Source organism: Pinus tabuliformis, chromosome 7 (genome assembly GCF_031772625.1).
Source record: "Pinus tabuliformis cultivar Carrire ecotype Pingquan chromosome 7, CPIR1, whole genome shotgun sequence".
Lineage (NCBI taxonomy): Eukaryota > Viridiplantae > Streptophyta > Pinopsida > Pinales > Pinaceae > Pinus > Pinus tabuliformis.
In genome coordinates, this window is record NC_142293.1 from 1,627,974,234 (window position 1) to 1,627,986,564 (window position 12,331).

Here is a 12,331-nt window from a genome sequence, read left to right on the forward strand (position 1 = left end):
TGTATAAAGGAAGGTTTATGTATATTTATATTTAAATCTTTTTGTTGAATCTAATATGAGTAAGCATTTATGTATTTCATTCCATATACATAATAGTTAAAGTAATTATTTTTATGTTTAGGTAAATTTGTTATTTTTAATAAAATAAAATATAAATAATAATTTATTTATTTTTAATTATAAAATATATTTATATTAATAGATATATATTTTATCTTATTTTAATAAAAATAATAATTCAAATTTACATATGTTTTAAAAAAATAAAAAATAAATTCAAATAATTATAATAATAAAAAAAATTAATTATATTTATTATTTAAAAATATAAATATAAATATATTAATACTAATTATTATGAACTTCTACGAACATCATCTTTCGACTCTCCGATTTTTATGTCCATTACACATCTTTCTACAGGGGAAGGGTAGCCCAAGATTTGAACCCAAGACTTCCGGTTCGGTGAGACTTCATTTCCACGGCCACTGCCACTTGAGCTACCCCATGCGGACTTACGATAACACCTTTTCATATTGCAGAAAAAAATTTAAAAAAACCATATATATATATGTAAAATGTTGTTAAGAAAATATTCATATTAAAATAAATCTTTGAAAAGGAAATTACAATAAAAGAGATGACATAATTTTTAATGTTGGTCATTATCACGTGAGGGCAAATAAACCTCAACTTCAATTATAAAAGTGATTGTTACAAGTTGAGTCACAAGGGTATGGACAATCAATATCGTTAACAACACTACGACCAAAAAACCAATCCCCAGCTGCTTTTGCAATGGTCTGCAAGTAAACAAATACATAATAAATATCTATTTCCATTTTTTAATGTTCGAAATCACTTAGTTAAACACTCAACTTTTAAAAATGCTAACGCTTACTATAAAGACGCACCTTCGAATTTAATTTTGGAGAATGAGGTGAGTTCCACAAAGCTTGTACGGTTGTTTGACAATGTGCATAGCATGAGTTGATAAATAGCCCTCTAGCACTTGGCTTAGACAAGTTGGGTGTTAATGCATTCACCATATTATTTCTAAACCCTATAATATTCATAAAATATATAATGAGTAAGCTATAAACTAAGAATTCTGCAAGAAATCTAGTTTAGTGTTGTTAAAAAGCATCATAAGCAAGGGTTTTCATTCATAAACTAACCTTCCATTATTTTCAATTGCCATGGAGAGCAAGTTGCAATATTCATCTTGCAGTTCTGCCAATTATCTGTGGGATCTGCTTTAACGGGAACCAAAATATTCCCAATCTTTTCCAAGCAAAAGGTGAGTCATAGAAAATATTAAACTGTATCTAATAATAATTATATAATGTTTGTAATGGATAAAAAAAAATATATTCGAGGAATGCTTTGATACCAATGTAATGAACAAAATTCATATACTCATTAGTATACTTAGGAAAATACTCAGAAGATTTGGTATTTGTAAATATCCATTATAAGACAATAATATTATATAAAAATATTTAAATACAAGTGAGATGATCTTCTAAATATAAGAGTATTCCTCTGAATATATGAACTTTGTTAGTTACAATGTCTATAATAACAATGAAAATGTCTATAAAAATATGAGAAGATTCTATTTACCTGCAATGGATCATACGCAGAATTGACAACGAAAAGTGGTGTCTCGATTAATGGTAAGAGATATTGTGGAAATAAGCACTGCCATGTTATATCATTAGATTCTAGTGATGATTCTCAAAGGTAAAAGACATCATAACATAATTTCAAATGGAAAAAACTAATGAATAATGTCATAGTACCAGACTTGCAGGAGCCATTTTTGAGGTGCATGCAGTTGGCAAGTGTTTTAAAGACCCCTACAATACAATATCAAATTCAACAAAAGCATGATATTGCAAAATAGAAACATAAGATTGAAAAATCCATATGAAGAAATCAAGTGCAATATTTTAATTATCTTAGTAATATGTGTTGAAAAGAGTCGAGATATATATATATACATGAAATGTGACAATCTGATCATAGAAAAACCTAAATACATGAAATCCTGCAACGTCCTTTCTGCACCATTTGCAACACAAGGGTATGTTATAAAATTATCAAGATATGCATAAACTAGAGATTATAGATAAAATATGAATGTGCATCATATCAAATAATAATATGTTAATGAGGACATACGAGTCCATGAAAAATCCAGCATCTGGCATGCATTTGACTTTAGCACTGGTAGGAAGAAGATCGCGAAATTCATCGCAGTGAATAAATGTGGCTAGGCCACCCGCTGAGCACCCAGTGAGTAAAGCCTGCAAAAGAATTAGCAATTGATAGTAGCATATTTCATTTTCCTACCTTACAACACCTTTGATTATATCTATGCATGCTCAGTAAATAATCAAAAGAAGGTACCTGTTGGGCTTTGTCCATTCCATGTGCCAATAGATCTTCCATTACAGCTTGCCATATCCTTTGCCCTCTCAAATGAAGTTTGGTAATCTGAAATATTAATAGTGACTATTAGGTAAGAAATGCAACTGTTTCATTGAGATAGATTTACAAGGGTTTTCATTGATAAAACATAAAACTTTGTTAATTTCAAGCATAATTATAAAGTTGGGTGGAATTGGCTTTAAAAGTATCTTTATATCTATTGCAATTTCAGGAATCTCATACTTAATAGAAATTAGAGAATTGACCTTTCTCCTAATTATATTATAAAATATTTTCAAAATTTATAATTAACATTTTAGGACATTTTCAAAATCTGTAATTGACCTAGGTTTAAGAGTTTTAAAAATTTTGGAAATTTGTTTTTCGAGGGTTCAATAAGGTAATTCGAATTAGTAGAATTTCTTTTATTAACCAAAATATTATGATAAAAAAATTAATAACTTAAAAAGTATGATAAAGAATGGTTAGTTTGTAATTGTAAAATCAATAGAATCCTTACTAAAAAAATATCATAGAGAATGGTTAGTGTGTAGTTGTAAAATCAATAAAATTTCTTATTAAAGTTTATAGAAACAACAAATTTTATGTCAAAAAGATCGAGTGAAACAATTTTCTTTCGAATTTCAAATTTTTAAAAATTTTGAATTGATTTAAAATTTGAATTTAGTAACTATGCTTTCACTTAATAAGTTTGGTTTAATTTATATAAAATTATAAAAGGAATTATGCTCATAAATTTGAAAATTGTAAAAAAAATAAAAATTATATTCATAAATTAAAAATATATATATATTAATTTTAAGTAATAAGATACATAATTTTTTTTTTTGCTTATTTTTAAATAATAAAATTAATGTAAAATTTAGTTTTATTTAATTAATAAATTAAACTATGTAAATAGTGTTAGATTTAAGATTTTTGTGATTTACGATGTAGAGAATAGTTTTTTGGATTAATCACATTGTAAAGATTAGGTAGAAGTTTCAAATCAACTAATGTGATTCATCCTGTTCTGAGAATGAACTACATTAGTTAGTTTGAAATGTCGATCCAATCTTTACAATATTATTAATCCAAAAAACTATTCTTTATATAAATAATTTTATAAAAAACCATTTATTAATAGAAAAAGATAAATAAATATCTAATTATTTAAATATTCAAACTAACTTACCGGATCTACCTCCTCAACATCTCCAGTGAACGACGACCCGTCACAGTATCTCACCATAACGCGATTCCAATTATAGAAATCTGTTCAACACCGTTTTCAGTGAACAAATTCACTTTACTGTCTGTGAAGATTCTTCCGAACAAATTTTGTTCATAAAACTCTGGTTTAAAATTTTTGAAAACTAACATTTAAGAGTTAAAAAAACAATGGCATTAAATTGTAATTTTATTTAATTGAAAAACCCATTTTATTTAATTATAAATATAAATAAAATATATGACTTTGGAGTGTAAATTTGAAATACCTGGGTTTTCTGATTGGAGGCCACTTAAAACACCTGTAAATGTTGTTGCATTTCCCATGTACAGTGAAGAGCCAAGTGCAGAGCGTGCGCGCTCAGAACACGTTGATATATCGCTGCACCATCCTCCACCCTGCATTAATCTCAAAAAAATGTCACAGGAACAGTTATTAGAACAAGCAACCAGCAACCACCATAACGAGGGGCATCAATATTTAAATAGAAAAGACACCCACCATACCAGATAACAGAGATAACAGAGAATATCAATAGAGAATATCCATATTAAAGATGATAAGAAATAAAAAATAGTTTAGATTTAATGATTAAGTGCGCACATTTAGTTTTCACAAGTCTTGTAGTCCAATTCCTAAGTATCTCTGAAAACTTGCACTATTTTTTTGTTGAAAAAAAATAAAAATAAAAAACATGACTCGCCTCTAAGTGAACCAGCCAGCTCTGTGCTCCTGATCCAGATCCCGGTTGTAAATGGTAAGCAGGGGGGCTGCCATCCAAACAAACTGCAATCCCCCAAAGAACTTATTAATCTCTATTCCAAAAATTAACCTAAAATTTTGACATTACCCCCAACACATACATTTCACTTACCAGCTCCATTGGTTACTGCATTCTTCAACACAGTGATGTTTACAGAAGCCCTCAGATTGGACGACTCTATTGTTCCCACGAATCCAACAATTACCAAAACTGTAAATGTAGATTTTATGAATCCCATATGGATATTTGCAGCCCCCCTGCTAACCATTTCAGATAGCCAAAATAATGCCCAAGTGAGGATAATGTAAGGCTATAGAAGATTAGGTAATGTTGCAATGCATTATAAAGGCTCATTCATGAGTAACTCATTTCTTAAAATATCAGGGGATCCCAATATTTCGCAATTAGTTATGAATGACAGATCCCCTTATTGGTGAAATTTGTGGAATATCGATATGGGTTGCAGATAAAATATAATATGGCGACCTGTAAATGTGGCACAAATCAAAACTAATTTATAAATTAATGAATGAGTTCAAAAAATTTAAAACCGAGCGGCTTACCTAATGAAACAACCCAAATCTACGCGCAGTTCATGCGGTTGCTTTAACCCAGAAAAGCGACACAAGCGCATTAAACGGGGATCTTGACTTTCAAAAATAAAAACCGTCCTGAAAAGATTGAAAAGAAAAATAGACGCCACACAATAAAGAGAATTGCAAGTTGAACGGCGTGCAAACTGTGACAATAATGGCGAGTTAAGCGTGACATTGCAACAAAGCAACATTCTAACCGGTGAAAGATATAAAATAAAGCTATATTTTTATTGTTGTTTCATATATCCAGTCAATTACATCATGTTTACATATAGTTGCATCATCGCAACGTATGATATTGTATGCGATTGGAAATTATTATTAAACCCTCTTAACCATTTAAAATAACATCGTTTGACGATATATACTATATATATTATATAGTTTATAAACAATTAATACTGAAAATATATTTACGACCAACATCTTATTGTTTGTAAACAATTAGTACTGAAATTATCTGTATTTTCATATTCTAGGGTGTCATAATTTGGATTAGTTGCGTTGGATATCTCACTAAACTAACATTTAACGAATTCCTAGACAGTTTTGGCATGCTTGTCATGGAAGTTTTGGAGGGGTATGGGTATGTTTTTGTATGCCATGGTGCTACGAAGTTAACAAAGTTCCTTCTCATAAAGTTTGATGTTGCTTAACATTTTAGGCTTCACCATTTACTGTTTTAACCCTTTTTTTGTTTATTGTGGCTATGATGAAAGAACGGCATGTGACAAGATTTGTGAGAAAATTTGTGAGAAAATGGGTCTCAAAGGTTATCAGGTTTGTATGAGGAATTTTCCAAGATGAGTTCAATATAGTTCTGACATAACTTGGTTTAATATTTTTAATAAAATAAAATAAATTTTCTGATAGGGAATACAAAGGTTTTTTTAAGAGTTGGACTGATGGTTGAGTTAGATGGTAGAAGAATTGAAATATTGGGACAGGTAGCCAGACTCGTCTAACACCAAGTTCGTACCTATCTGGCTCAAAGAGAATTTGATGCCATGAGTTGGGTTATAGTTCATTTCCAAGATTTATGGAGAGGTATTTTGTTTTTATCTATTTCAAAACATTCTATCTTTGTGCTTCTGTGGTTTGAAATGAGTTGCTTGTTCCTTTTTGCTAATGTCTTTGTTTATTGTTTATTTTGTTATATCTCTCTTCAATTACCAATTTTGTGTTTATTTTGTTATATCTCTCTTCAATTACCAATTTTGCATGAATCAATAGAAGTTCATTTGTTTCTCATTCATTAACCTTTGTAAGCAAGATTGCACTTAAGCTTTATAAACACATGAAGAAGTTCATTTGTTTCTCATTCAATAACCTTTGTAAGCAAGATTACACTTAAGCTTTATGAACACATGAAGTGTGGGTATGTTACAATATAAATACAAAAACATCTATGTCAGCATCAAGCCAGGAAAACCCGTGTCATTCTCTTGTAGTAGTTAGATGATAACAATTGCTAATTAACAATTGAAATACAACTCATTTTAGTTAGATGATAACAATTGCTAATTAACCATTGAAATACAATTCATTTTAGTTGAGAACACAATATAAGCTATATTAATATATAAGAAGACATATGCTTGAGCTTTTTGAATTTTTGTTTTGTTGCTGATTAGTTTTGAAAAGGGATTCAATGTGGCAAGGATAGATTTGGGGAATGATGAGCTTACAAAATGTTGGAGAGATTGTTTGCCTTTTATCACTCATACTTATATTTAAATAACTAAATTGTTAGTTTCTTTTTCAGCTTAAATGGCGTGCACACAGATGCCTCTTATAACAAGAAGAAGTAAGAAACACTTGATTTACAGTGCTCTAGACTTAAAGGGTTGCAAGAAAGGAGCTTAAAAAAATGAAAAATGGTGAACTTGTTATCACATCTTTCTCCTTTAAAAAATTGCATGTGAAGATTTCATCCTGTTTTGAATTCTCAAACATAGGTCATTAGATTTTGAACATATGCTTTAATTATTATCATAAACATATTTCTGTGTATATATTAGTGTTTTGTTATCTGATAAAAAGAGACAAGTCATATTGTCAATTGATTTTGGTTTTAAGGAGATCTTTTTCTCGATTCATCCATACATTTCGATATTTTGGGATTCACATCCTTTTATAATAGATTAAAGTAATATATATATTTCTTTTTGAATTGGTTGACCCCTAATAGGATTGTATTATTGTAAAAATTGTAAATAGTTTCAGTTATGCATTGGAGAAAACCAAAAAACCTTAGAATTGGAATCCCAAGAAAAATCCCCTCATGAACTGACTAATACAAAATACAAATTAATTCACGAAGTTGCCCTCCTGGCCTAACATGACATCATAGCCAACCTCCATTTTTAGCACTCCTGCCCTATCACTCCTGTTATTTTCCAACTCAGAGCTGCCCTTGCTGCTTTGTCGCTCTACGAATACTAGAACGTGAATTATGTGCATGGGGGTGCGTTAGACTATTGTTCATGATGTCAGAAGTGGGATACTTCATCTTTTTTCTGTGTTGAATGCCTCTGTATTAACACTGTTGTTCATCGATGAAACTTTGCGTTGAGGTTTTTTTAAGGCATTGTGATGAATGGAGAATGTGAATGGTGTGGGTTGGTGTATGCGTTGAAACCTGTCGAATCTCTGCTCATTTTCCCGTGGCCTTCACATTCTTCAGCACTTTGTTGATCTCCACATAACATGTTACTGTCATTTTTTTTTAAAGAACAAATCTGCTCCTTTCCTTGAGATGGTGTGGTTGTTGTGGACACTTTTCTGCCGAGTCGTGGTGTTGAGAGTTGAGCAACAGAACCATGGTGTCAAGAATGGGATGTGACCATCGGTGGGATTGAACGCATGCCCCTTAGGACCCGAGCCCAAGTCTGGTGCGTGGTGCGCAGTGGAAGGGTGGTGAATGTTGCGTAGATACCTTCTTTTATGGTTGTGTGATGCATGTGTCGAATGTGATTGGCGGACTGCGGTGTTGACGGTTGGTTTTCCATACCATATCATGAACGTTGTTGTTTGTTATGGAGCGCATGGTGATGACTCATAATTGTTTACATGCGACGTATTTTAAATAAAGAATACCATGATGCATTATAAAATTGTTTAAATGGTAAATGGAATGTCAAAGATTTTTTAAGAAGGGTTCGTATAGTATATATGGTTAAAGTGGCACATAATTTGATGACATGGTATTAGGACATAGGTGCATGCGTTGATTTATTTATTGGTATATTAGGAGTGTTAAATTAAAAAAAAAAAAAAAACTAGTTGTGCTATGTATGTAATGTGATGCATTTATGTTTGAGTTGCTTTTTTAATAGTTATATGGTATGGAAGGTGGTGGTAATATGTTGGATACCAAAATGTATATGTTGGAGCGTATTTTTTTAGTTGAAATTTTTTGAAGATATAGTTAATTATTTTTATTACAAAGACATTAATTTATTGTTGTAATTTTATTATAATAATTTTGAAGCCATACTAGATTATATAATGCATTATTTAATTTCTATAGTGAGAGTAGTTTTCTCTCGAAAGGATAACTATCATTAGTAGTCTTGCAAGATAAAACACACTTTCATTTTCAATGAGTTTTGGAAAGGAGTTTGTGAAGGAGAATGAGACAATGCACTTGAAAAGCCCACTTCATATAAGGAGCTTGCCATTTGGTAAAACAAGAAAAGCAAGGCCTATACCTTGATTGAAACATCAGTAAATGAAGAGGTGAGTCACCATATCTCTCCATTTTCAAATGATTTTGAAGCCTTAAAAAGGTTGAAGGAATTGTATGACTCACACTCTAAACTTGAAGTTTATCAATTGACGATCAAGTTGTTCAACCTTGAGTTGAAAAATGATGACCCTCTTGCCTTAGCATTAGAAGTAAGATCCATTATGCATGACATAAAACTCACTGGTGTTGGAATAGATATTCCTCTCAGAGCTTATGTCAAGGCATTATATCCCACCTATTCACATTATCTTGAGTCATTGCAAGCAAGTCAAAACCTTAAGGAGATTACCTTTGAATCCATTGAGAAGAATTTTGCTCAAAGAGAAAAGGCTTTTGGGAAGAAGTTAGCTCCTCAGTCTACTGAATAAGTTGTGTGCCTTGCACAAAAAGAGAAGAATCATGCGTAAGATTCATCTAGCAGAAGAGATGGTTGAAGAGGAAGGAGAAGGAAGAATTTAAGAGGCAAGGGGGCACACATTTCCGAGGAGAAAGGTCTAATCTTCATTGTATATGATGCAATAGAGATGGACATGATGCTTCCACATGTAAGTTTCCTTGGGACAAAATTGAACAAGAAATAAATGAAGGAAAAAGTAAAACAACTCACAAAGGAAAAGGTAGAGAACCTAAGTCTGCTCATTATGTTGTGGCACATTGAAACATTGGAGTAATTGAAAACTTATTCAATGCTTCACTTACTTCATGGAAAGATGTTTGGGTGCTTGATTCACGAGCATCTTGCCACATGACTTCCAGGAGATTTTTTTTTTAAGAATTCACTGATAATGTTGATGGAGCAGTGTACTTTATAGACAAGTCAAAACTAAATCCATTAGGGCTTGGCACCATCAGGCTCAAACTGCCTATTCTTCCAAACTTTCTTCTACATGATGTTCTATACCTCCTCGAGATGAGGAGAAACTTGTTGACCTTGGTCCACATCTTCCGGCAAGGACACTCCATTCACATACTTGATGGTAGAGTTGAGGCCAAAAAAGCATCAGATCACTCACTTGTCCTAGCAGGGATAGAAGAAGAAAGACTTATGAAGCTGCAAAGAACTTATGCTCGTGGAGAAAACGTTTCTTACAGTTCTCACTATGATGAAGGTACATTTTCCATCAAGTTTTTTATGGAATGGTATATTTGGACACTTGAACTCTGACAACCTTTGTTTGTTGAAGAAAAATGGTGTTACTGGTTTACCTACTTGTTACACTAAAAAATGTCACCATGACCATTTACAGTTAGGATGACTCTATCAACAGTCATGCTACCCTCTTAGGCAAGTCTTATGCCTCTGCTTTCCATGTCAAACTCCAAAAAAGAGAGAAAGTCTTTCTAAATGTATTTATCTCTGGGGACGCAGGTTCTCTCAACCTTACCTGCGGGGACGCACCCAATGTTCACAAAAACTGCGTCTTTGGACGCTCTGTATGTAAAGGTGCAGGTGCGTCCCCCTGAAAAGGTTAAAATGTGCAAGTTTCATCTTTAAAAAGTCACTTGTGGTTATTTCTAGAGCATTCTAGAAGGTTGTTCGACGTGTATTGAGCGCCTCCAGATGGTTCATGCACCCCTACCAAAGAGGAACTTATCCCATCAATAAGGGAGTGATCCCATCCAAAGAGGGGACTATCCCATTGATGGTGGACCTGATTAACTTCCTCTTGAGCACTATAAATACAGGCATTGGGCTAGAAGGAGGAGGTTGAAAGCTATACATTTCTAAGGGTAAATGCTGCAGGAATTAGGACTCCCATTTAGAAGCTTGTGAGGAGAGATTGCCATCTTTGCTTGTTCTATTTGGAAGTGGGTGAGCTTTGTCAAAGTAGAGGAAGACTCTTGTGGACCCTGGAAGGAGCTTGCACAACACCAAGGCTCAGGTTGTAATGGTTCCTTTTGATTACCTTTAATGCAAATTGGTCCATTCTTCTCAATAACTTGTTGTTTATGGGTTATTTCATGTACTCCTTGGTCTATATGTTGAATATGCTTTGTTTTATGTTATAATCAGGTGCTATTTAATTGTTTGATTGTTGGTGATTGCAGGTTTTGGAGAAAAGGAGGAGCTCATCCAGATCAACAAAGCTTGGACTTCTACAACAGCGTTTGGACAAAGGTAAGAACGAAACACTTGATTTCTCATACAATTTAAGAGGCAAGGGGGCACACATTTCCAAGGAGAAAGGTCTAATCTTCATTGTATATGATGCAATAGAGATGGACATGATGCTTCCACATGTAAGTTTCCTTGGGACAAAATTGAACAAGAAATAAATGAAGGAAAAAGTAAAACAACTCACAAAGGAAAAGGTAGAGAACCTAAGTCTGCTCATTATGTTGTGGCACATTGAAACATTGGAGTAATTGAAAACTTATTCAATGCTTCACTTACTTCATGGAAAGATGTTTGGTTGCTTGATTCACGAGCATCTTGCCACATGACTTCCAGGAGATTTTTTTTTTAAGAATTCACTGATAATGTTGATGGAGCAGTGTACTTTATAGACAAGTCAAAACTAAATCCATTAGGGCTTGGCACCATCAGGCTCAAACTGCCTATTCTTCCAAACTTTCTTCTACATGATGTTCTATACCTCCTCGAGATGAGGAGAAACTTGTTGACCTTGGTCCACATCTTCCGGCAAGGACACTCCATTCACATACTTGATGGTAGAGTTGAGGCCAGAAAAGCATCAGATCACTCACTTGTCCTAGCAGGGATAGAAGAAGAAAGACTTATGAAGCTGCAAAGAACTTATGCTCGTGGAGAAAACGTTTCTTACAGTTCTCACTATGATGAAGGTACATTTTCCATCAAGTTTTTTATGGAATGGTATATTTGGACACTTGAACTATGACAACCTTTGTTTGTTGAAGAAAAATGGTGTTACTGGTTTACCTACTATTCCTAGGAAACTTAAGCAATGTGATGCTTGTATCTTAGGAAAGTACAAAAAAAATATTTTCATGATTCTCATTCCAAAGCACATAGAGAACTTGACCTCATTCATTCTAATTTGTGTGGCCCAATGCATGTTCCTTCTGCAAATGGTAATAAATATATGATGACATTTATTGATGACTACAACAAAATGTGTTGGGTTTATTTATTGAAGAACAAATCTAAATATTTTGAAACATTCAAGAACTTTCATGCATCGATTGCAAATGATGCACAATCTCATATTGTACATTGTGCAATATCATATTCGGGATGGACCGTGTGCAATCTCTAGTATCATAAGCAAAAAGTACTTAAAAGTAAAAAATAGAATAAGGTTTTGTGTATGTTTTTTATGGGCTTTGTGTAATTTCCAATATATATATATATATATGTTACATATTTATTATTATAAAATTTGTATAAATAAGTGTTTATGTATATGTATATCTTTTTGTCAAATTAAATATGAGTAAGCATTTATGTATTTCATTAGTTAAAGTAATTATTATTTTTATTTAGATAAATTTGTTTTTTTAATAAAATAAATATAAATATTATCTTATTTTAATAAAAAGAGTAACTAAAATTTATATATGAATTAAAAAAA

At 32.2% G+C, this 12,331-nt stretch overlaps 1 protein-coding gene across 1 annotated transcript; it reads right to left on the reverse strand.

Annotated features, from left to right (window-relative positions):
• Nucleotides 1–668: 668 nt before the first annotated feature.
• On the reverse strand, nucleotides 669–4,726 carry LOC149254485 (pectin acetylesterase 8-like). The gene is made up of 12 exons (XM_089454792.1): nucleotides 4,542–4,726; nucleotides 4,371–4,453; nucleotides 3,936–4,065; nucleotides 3,632–3,711; nucleotides 2,416–2,502; nucleotides 2,188–2,312; nucleotides 2,007–2,067; nucleotides 1,806–1,862; nucleotides 1,627–1,704; nucleotides 1,179–1,284; nucleotides 915–1,063; nucleotides 669–803 (listed from the first exon to the last, which is right to left on the reverse strand). The coding sequence occupies exons 1-12, from the start codon at nucleotides 4,696–4,698 to the stop codon at nucleotides 696–698; spliced, it is 1,221 nt and encodes a 406-aa protein (XP_089310918.1). The 5' UTR covers nucleotides 4,699–4,726; the 3' UTR covers nucleotides 669–695.
• Between the last annotated feature and the right edge of the window lie 7,605 nt (nucleotides 4,727–12,331).

Coding starts and splice junctions, on each gene's coding strand:
- LOC149254485 (XM_089454792.1), bottom strand. CDS start 4,698: ATGGTTAGCAGGGGGGCTGCAAATATCCATATGGGATTCATAAAATCT. Junction 1,285..1,626: donor CTGCGTATGATCCATTGCAG/GTAAATAGAATC, acceptor TGCTTGGAAAAG/ATTGGGAATATTTTGGTTCC. Junction 804..914: donor CTCCAAAATTAAATTCGAAG/GTGCGTCTTTAT, acceptor GTTTACTTGCAG/ACCATTGCAAAAGCAGCTGG.